Source organism: Vombatus ursinus, unplaced genomic scaffold, assembly GCF_900497805.2.
Source record: "Vombatus ursinus unplaced genomic scaffold, bare-nosed wombat genome assembly UNPS02014786.1, whole genome shotgun sequence".
Lineage (NCBI taxonomy): Eukaryota > Metazoa > Chordata > Mammalia > Diprotodontia > Vombatidae > Vombatus > Vombatus ursinus.
In genome coordinates this window covers 43,416,058-43,424,904 of record NW_020954564.1, presented here as the reverse complement: position 1 = coordinate 43,424,904, position 8,847 = coordinate 43,416,058, and the positions used below count along the sequence as shown (strand labels likewise).

Genomic DNA, 8,847 nt, shown 5'->3' with positions numbered 1-8,847 from the left:
AGAGAGCCTGTAGTGGTGGGTGGCCATGTGAGTGGTGAGAAGGCATGGATACAAGAAATGTCAAGTAGATGGAATCGACAAGATTTGGCAACTCTTTGGATATGGGGGGTGAAGGAGAGCGTGGAATTGAAGATGACTTGAGATGGCAAACCTGGATGGCAGGAAAGATGGTGGTACCTTTAACAGAAAAAGAAAAGGTTAGAGGTAGGGTGTGTCTAAGGGGAAAGATAATGAGTTCCATTCTAGTTATGTGGAGTTTGAGAAGCCTGTAGGACAACCATTTGGAAATGTCCAACATTTCCAAACAATCTCTCTTGCAAATATCAGTACCTACATCCAGATCAACATTAAAATGTTCTGCCAAGAGTAGTGTCTTTTAAAGCCAGATGGCAATGTCTGCTAGCATGTAGGAGAAGTTCAGAAACAGGAAAGCTTTTAATATACTTGCATGTGATTCCTACATTCAACTTATCATAATTCAGTGCTATACTGAATATAGTTCCCTTGCCAATAAGTTCTTTGCATGAATTATTTCTTAAGTTAGAAATCTATATGGATCCCAAAGCTTTCTTTATAGGCGCAACAGAAGAACTTCAACTTCAACAAACATTTATAAAGTCCCTACTATGTGCAGAACTTGGCACTGGGGGAAATGTAAAAATTAAATAAGACACAATCCCTTCGTTCCTAGAACTCACCAACAGCAGGAGAAGTATAACACATATACAAATAACTGCAATAATAATTCACATTTCTATAGTGTTTTAAAGCTGTTTCTTCTCGATAGTACTCTGAGGTAGATGTGTAGTGCAAAGCTAGTTATCTTGATTTGACTTATGGGAAAATTGAGACTCAGAATAATGAGGTCACACAAGTAGTGAGTATCTGGGCTAAGATGATCAATGTACAAGAGAGGTGTAAACCAAGGACTTTATGTGGTCAGAGGAGGGAAAGATTATTCCTAACTTGGAAATATAGAGGAAGGCTTCCTGGCAGAGGTGACATTTTAATTTTACCTTAGAGAATGTGTGGAATATGAGCAGGCATAGTTGTGGCAGGGAGAGCATGCTTAGCATAGGAAATAGACTGAGTAAAAACCTTGGAATTGGGACAAAGTTGGGTGGCATGAGAGGGCTGTCCAATTTGGTTAAAGTATAGCACATAAGAAAGAGAATAATGTAAGATAAGGTTAGAAAGGCAGAGAAGTGACAAATTATGGCATTTGCAGCCATGATCAGAAATGACAAAAGCCCTCACCTGATTTCAGATCATGACCCATGATTAAATCAGAAATGACTCCTATATATATTTTTTCTAATTTGGTTAATTATTTGCTACTGGGTTGATTACTGTGGTTGATTAAGTATTCTACTTAATAGAGAGCTGCCATATATCCTATATATGTATCATCAATTTTCAAAGGATCTGAATGTCACTGAAAGTACTTACTAAGATCATAGAGCTTAGAACTTCAAGTAACCTAGAAATCTAGTACTGCTGTCTCATTTTACAGATGAGAAAATTGAGGCCCAGAGAGGTAAAGCAACTCAGGATTTCAAACTCAAGTCCTCTACTCCAAATTCAGAACTCTGACCACTTACTTACTAAATTGCCTCCCTTAATATAGGCATCTTCTTTCAACCTGCCCTTATGTTGTTGTTCAGTCATGTCCAACTCTTCGTGAACCCTTTTGGGGCTTTCTTGGCAAAGATACTGGAGTGCCTCGCCATTTCCTTCTCCAGCTCATTTTACAGATGAGGAAACTGAGGCAAACAGGGTGAAGTGACTTGCCAAGTGTCCGAGGCCAAATTTGAACTCAGGAAGATGAGTCTTCCTGACTCCAGGCCCAGTGCCCTAGCCACTGTGCTACCTAGCTGCCCCTACCTTTACATTGCCTCTCATGATTCCTTTTGTGTGAACTTTCTGTTTTGGACAAACCAGTTTTTCTCAGTTTCTCCCAAATAAAGCTTGTACCTTCCTACATCCACACCTTTGCTTAACTGTGAGCCCAGTCTAGGAGTCATCCCCTTGTCCTCTTGCCCATCTTTTAAGGAAATCCAAGTCCCACCTCTTCCACAGAACCTTTCCTAACTACCTTAGTGGGGGCTGTAACGTAGTAAAAAGAAATTTGGAGTCAAAAAACCTTAGGCAAAGTACTCGGCCTCTTTGGTCTTAATTTCCATATCTACAAAATAAAGGGTTAAACTGGATGACCTCCAAGATCCCTTCTGGCACTTAGTCCTGTGGTCTTCTGACATAGGTTCACATGACCTCGGGCAAGTTATATCACCTCTCGGAGCCTCTGACATCTATAACATGGAAAGAATAATGTTGGTGCTACCTACCTCCCAGAGTCATTATGAAGGTTAAAAGTTACAGAATAAGTAATGTGCTTTGTAAACCTTAAGGCACTATATGAATGGCAGCTCTTTGTGGGACTGCACATTTAACATCTGTGAGAGATCTTAGAGATCATCTAGTCCCAGAGTTCTTAATTTCATATGTATGGCATGGACCACTCTTTGAAAGTCTGATGAAGCTTATGGACCCCTTCTCAGAATGTTTTTAAATGTGTAAAATAAAATATATAGGATCACAAAGAAAACTAATTATATTGAAAAACAGTTATCAAACTATAAAAAAAGTTCATGGACGCCAAGTTAAGAAGCCCTAATTTAGCCCAGCCCCTTCTTTTGTAAATGAGAGAAATGTGAATTGTCCAAGATCAGATAGATATGGCAGCACAGCTGGGATTATGACTCAGATCTCCTGACTCCCAGTTCCACATCTTTTTACTCACAATTGCTGCCTCTGTAACAAATGTTAGCATATCCTGTACTTGTTTGGTGTCAATGGAAGGGATTTGTTATAGTGGATACAGGATATGTGAAGAATTCTCTTTGGTAAATTATTGCTCCTGCTGTGGGTTTGACACTTCTATTTTCTACCTGTCAGAAAAAGTGACTTTATACCAGTGGTCAGTTAGACTTTCCTTTTTATACTCCATTAACCCAAAGAGCAGGGTAGGCAGAACTCACATCAGCTGGCTGGCAGTCAGTACAGGAAACATTGATATGATAATTAAATAAAATACAGAATCATCACTAATGATGTTAAAAATTTGTGGTCAAAATTACTGTGATGCCTTTGAGAAGACTAGAACAAGAAAAATATGGAGTCAGCAATTTAAGCAACAAAGTCTCAAAGTCTGAATTGTCAATGAATCCTGCCACATTTTGTCTGAAACCTGGTAAGAGGATGCTGACATGTTTTGAAGGCTCTCCCTGGGAGGTAGTCAGTATTGTATGAACTGATGTCCTAGCAAACATTGCTTGGGAGAGAATAGATTAAGCTATGTAATTTGAGTGCACCCATACACAGTTGCCCTAAAATAACAATAATTCAGTATTTCTCTGGATCAGTGAGCTCCCTGTCTTTGGTACTCCTCCACCACTGTAAATCCAAACCCTTCAGATCTTATCTAGTGCTATTCATGTCCATGTCTTTCACTGGATCCTCCGTGTAAAATCTCTTCCACATACTGAAGGCCATCCTCTGATTCTTTTTAATGTTATGTGAGAGCAGTGTACCAAAACTGTAGAATACCAAAACCTAAGGAAATCGGCCATTTTGGGGTAGGCTCCCCAAGGCTGCTGTGGATATAATAATATAGAAATCATTATTTAATCCTAAAAGAAAGCAAAGTGTAAACAAAGTGCCATGAGATATACGGGGGGGGGAAAGGTCATTTCTGAGTAGGAGAATCAAAGTGGGTTTCTTTGGGGAGGTAGCATTATAGCTTGCCCTTGAAGAATGGGTATGATTTCAACTGAGAGAAATGAATGGGTGTGACAGGGCAAGATATTCCAGGTATAGGGAATGACTTGAGCTAATGCACAATGGTACAGTTATTCAGTTTGTCTACAATGTATTTGTGTACATGAAGAAGGACCCATAGTATGAAATAGATTGGAAAAGGTTGAATGTCAAACTGAGTTTTTTAGACTTTATTCAGTAGGCAGTAGGGAGCCACTGAAGGTTTTTGAGCAGAAGAGTTTCTGTGCAGATCACACCTGTGCTTTAGGAAGTTAGTCAGTCAACAAGCATTTGTTAAGTGCTTACTATGTTCGAGGCTCTTGCTAAGTGGGATACAAAGAAAGGCAAAAATAGTACCTACCCTCAAGAAGCTCACATTCTAGTAGGAAAGACAACATGCAAACAACTATGTACATACTAGATATCTATTGGGTAAATGGGAGGTAATTTTAGAGGGAAGGTAGCATAGTAGAGTGGGCATCGAGGCGAGGGAAGGTGGGAGACCAAGAAAGGTCTCTTACAGAAGGTGAGATAGGAGCCAAATCTGGAAGGAAGTCAAGGAAGCCAGGAGGCAGAGATGAAGAGGGTGAGCATGGTAACGATGGAGGACAACCAATGAAGAGACACGGAGTCAGGAATAGCAGTGCTGTGAAGGAAAGGGGAAGGACTCGAGGTGCTAAAACCAGTTAGGAGAATATTTTAATAGTCCAAGTGAGCCATGATAGGGTCTAAGGCTAATAATAATAAAAGAATTTGTTCTGTGAAGTTTGGATTCAGTCAAAAGGCCACCCTTGAGGACCCAGAGGACCACATATGGCCTCGAGACCAGAGGTGTCTCACCCCGGGACTGACGCGGGGTAACTGAATGGGGGAAAAAACAAAGGGTGAATTAACAGAACTCACTAATTAATTAAACATGATGAGTAGAGAAAGAGGAGAACTAAAGATGAGTCTGAGGGATATAGCCTGGTTGGCTGGAAGAATGGTAGTATCATTAACAGAAATAAGGCAGTGAGGTCAAATCAAATCAAAACATTTATTAAGGGCTTATTAGGGGCCAAGCTGTTAAATACAGATTTAGAAGGAGAGATAAGGAATTTGGTTTTAGAATGTTCAATTTGAGGTACCACTGAGACGTAGGAACTAGGAACAAGAATATCACCTTGGATTCTATTTAATTCTATCTTTTCATTTTACAGATGAGAAAACTAAGGCCCCAAAATGTGATATCTGGCAGATCTAGAGCTTAAGAGAAAAAGATCACTAAATCCCTGTGTGTTCTTTGAGTCCTTAGGAACATCTGCCTACTTGGGTCCTTTTCAAATAGCTTTTATAAGGCCAATCCCATAACAACAGTCATCTCCAAAAACCCCTTCATAAACCCAAGAGAAGAATAAGGGGCTGTCTGCTCAGCTCACTGCTGAGTGTTTAGGGGAATATAGTGGATTTTCTTGCTTATATAAAAATCTTTAGATGACAGATTGAAGGATTGGAGAAACTCAAAAGCCTTGAACACTCCCGTATGTACAATTGGCTCCTGGGACTCATCTGTGGAGCATTTTAAACCTGAAATTGCTTTTGGACAGCAATAATGTCTTCAGTCTATGCAAATGATACACTGTTATCATTTGATCATTCAAGCATATACCGTCAGCTGACTCAACTTTAACATCAGAGCCAGGGAGTGTTTTATGCCTTGAGCTTTGGGATTTGTCTTTTCCTCTGCCTCCCTGAGACTAATCAGTATAGAAACCAAGGAAGATGAACAGTGAAGACATGGGCACATCTGTTGAAAAGAAATGTTATTGCTCCAAGACCTGATAGTCTCAAGTGATGTGGACAGATGTATGGGGACAAACAGACAAATTGGTTAAATCAATCAACATCTTCACAAAACACATCTATTAGTGAAAGAGATCATGAACAGAGAAGAGTAGAATTTTATCCTTATTTAGCCTTTATCTCTAGGCATAGAACACTCTCTGGCTTCAATGTTAAAGTTTAAGCAGTTGGCAGTATATGCTTGCATAATTATAACACTTAATCTCTACCTCCAGGAAGTTTTCTCTGTCTGATTCCCCTCCTCCCTCCAGAGGTTAGTGATAACAGCTTACATTGACATAATGCTTTGAGTTTTGCAAAACACGCATACACACATAATACATATATTACTTGTATATGTGCACATATGTATATATACACATATATATGTGTGTGTACACACACACACACAGGTTTGTCCATCACAATAATCCCGTTAGGTAGGTACTATACATAACACCTTGCTTTATACTTGTATGATGTATTTGTCATGCAATATCGTGTATTGGTTATCTGTATTCTCTCTTCTCCTCCTAAACTGTAAATTCCAACACCCAACAGTCTTCTACACAGAAAAGAAACTAAATAAATATTTTTATGAATGAATGAACTGACCAATCCATTGCCCCATCACCAGGAGTATAAAACTTGCATGCATAAAAGGCTACATGGTATTAAAAAAATCTATAGAAATCTCACAGAAACCAGAGGGCTCTTATAGATCACTTAGTCCAATCCTCCCTTTTACAGAGAGTAAACTGAAGCTCAGAGAGGAAAAATAAGTTCCCCAAGGTCACATAGCTAATATGGCAGAGTCTTAGGATGGTCCTGGGGACTGTATTCAAATCCTATCCAGCTTTCTAGAATATATTGGATCTTGTGTTATACTGGAATGACCCTCAAGAACCCAGGGTCACCTTCACATCATGATATGTCATTAGAAGAGAATTTTGGGGGAAGGTGATGATAGTGGTGATGATGATGATGTGAGTAGTATGTTGATGATGAAGGAGGTTTATTGTAATGATAATTATAATGATGTTGATGGTGGTAATGGTGTTGTTGGTGAAGATGGTGGTTATGAGGATAATAGTGGTGGTGGTGCTATTGCTTGTAATAATGATAGCATAGATGGTATTAATGATAATGTTGATGTGGCTGCTTTCAACTTATCACTGTTCTTGCTTGGATCACTCCTATAATAACATATCTCCTAAATATCCGCACAGGAACTGCAGACTCAGTAGCAGCACCTTCTCAATGGCATCTGTAGATATTCTGTATATTGACATAACAAGAAGGTGGAACTCCATGGGCCTTGAACAGAAGGAATCAGGTAACCCATTTTTTAAAATTCTCTTTCATAAACTGGAATACTAAATAAGGGAGCTCTCTTCTTTCTAGGGATGCTTGCTTTTGCGGGGAAAACCTCAACCAAAAATAAAGGGAGAAAATAGTCTCTAAGGGGAATTTTGTCATTTTTGTTTCTAAGGGATAGTAAACAGGGTGAAGATTAGCTTTCATGATGCAAAAAGTGACCCTCAAGAAGTAAAGACCCTGCTGGATTCTTTGTATCCGTTACATTTCCATTAGCAGAACAGACCCTATATATAGGCAAGAGTTAGTGACCCCCTTTGTGCTATAAATTCAGGGGCACTTAGGAGTTTTTTAGTACTAGTCTTAGTACTAAGGCTAAAGAAATCTATTTTTAACAATCTCAGACCATGTCTAAACATCTCTACATAAGTTGCATAAAAGCCAGGAAATGCCTTATTGAAAATTTCCTTTACAGGTCTAATCTTTACTTCTGAGCAGAAAAGATCATCCACAATATTTCAGAGTGAAAACAGTGGAACAGTCATCATGACCATAGCCAACAAAAACAGTTTCAGAAACATTCTCCCTTGTCTCTTCCACCAAGAGGGATATCTCTTGGTGGGAACACAGCAAATACCTTCACATCACGGTGTGGCTATTAACACACCCACCCCACAAAATTCTTTCTTCCTGGGAAATCCTAGTGTTTGTCTCATATTAATGTCTGCCCTTCATGGTTGTTGTCTCCTGCCAGCTATCACTACTAGCATTACTCCGCTCGGTGACAGGAGAGTTGGTAGCTTCGGTTTTTTAACAATGAGCACAGTTGAAAATTCAGTTGCTAACCCTGCTCATTGGCCCTAGAGTAAGAGTGATTACCCAATTCATCTCCCTCCTCTTATTTTTGCTTTTGAAACAACAGCCAGATTCACTGAATAATGCAATTCATTGGCTCAACAAGGTGAGGGCCTCTATCACAAGGCTGCAGTTGGCAGCTAGCTTACAATCTTTGCATTGGCAGCAGGGAGAGAGACTTGAGATCCAGCTCCTTCAGGGTAAGTATCCTGATTAATTATCATTTGAGGACTTAGAGCTCTTGTGTCACATTCACACACTGGAATTTCTGCTGATGCCTTCATAAAAGCCAAGCAAGTGTTTGGCTTCAGAGCTGAATACAGACGGTTGCTGGATTCTGCAATGGGGAAAGGCCAGGATGAGGGGGAGGGGGACAGAGTGGAATTATTAAATATTGAAATTGATCAGGAGCTGCAGTAGGAAGCTATTTATCATGTTTATTGCTTCCCACCAACATTACCATCTGGCCCATTGTTCATTCAGGATTAACTTTTCAAGTTCTGGTTGCATCTTAAATTGCTCTGTAGTAGGAGCCCTAGCTTAGTGCTATCCAGGATATGTTTTCCTGGGGTGAGTTTTTTTGCAGGGTCTGCTAGTGTATTTTCACTTTCGCTGACCCAGATGAGGAAATGAAGAAAGTACTTATTTTTGGCACATTCTGACAAGCAGAATCATGGGCTGTAAATAAGGTAGTTCAACATTCCTGTGAGGTACAGAGTAGAAGTACTATGATCATCCCCGTTCTGCAAATAAGGAAACTTAGGACAAGAGAGGTAAAGTAATTTGTTGACAGTCACACAAACAGTAAATATTACAACCAAGATTCTCACCCAGGTTGTCTGACTCCAAACTACAGTATGCCACCACATCCTACTACCATACTTTTCCAAGACCATTCATTCATTCAGCAGACATTGATTCAGCACTTAATATATTCAATATACTTGCAAATATCAACAATACTCAGTCCCTATCCTGTAAAAATTGTTATCTAGTAAGATTGATAAAACATGTAGACAGAAAAATATCATAAATAAA

The 8,847-nt window shown here is 39.4% G+C and overlaps 1 protein-coding gene across 1 annotated transcript in view; it reads left to right on the top strand.

Moving 5' to 3' along the window:
• LOC114047399 (tubulin polyglutamylase TTLL11-like) overlaps positions 1–8,847 on the top strand; it is a 237,933-nt gene that overhangs the window by 189,732 nt on the left and 39,354 nt on the right. Inside the window, exon 12 of the mRNA XM_027868228.1 lies at positions 6,867–6,973. Within this exon, the coding sequence (XP_027724029.1) occupies positions 6,867–6,973 (107 nt within the window). The remainder of the gene's footprint in view (positions 1–6,866; positions 6,974–8,847) is intronic.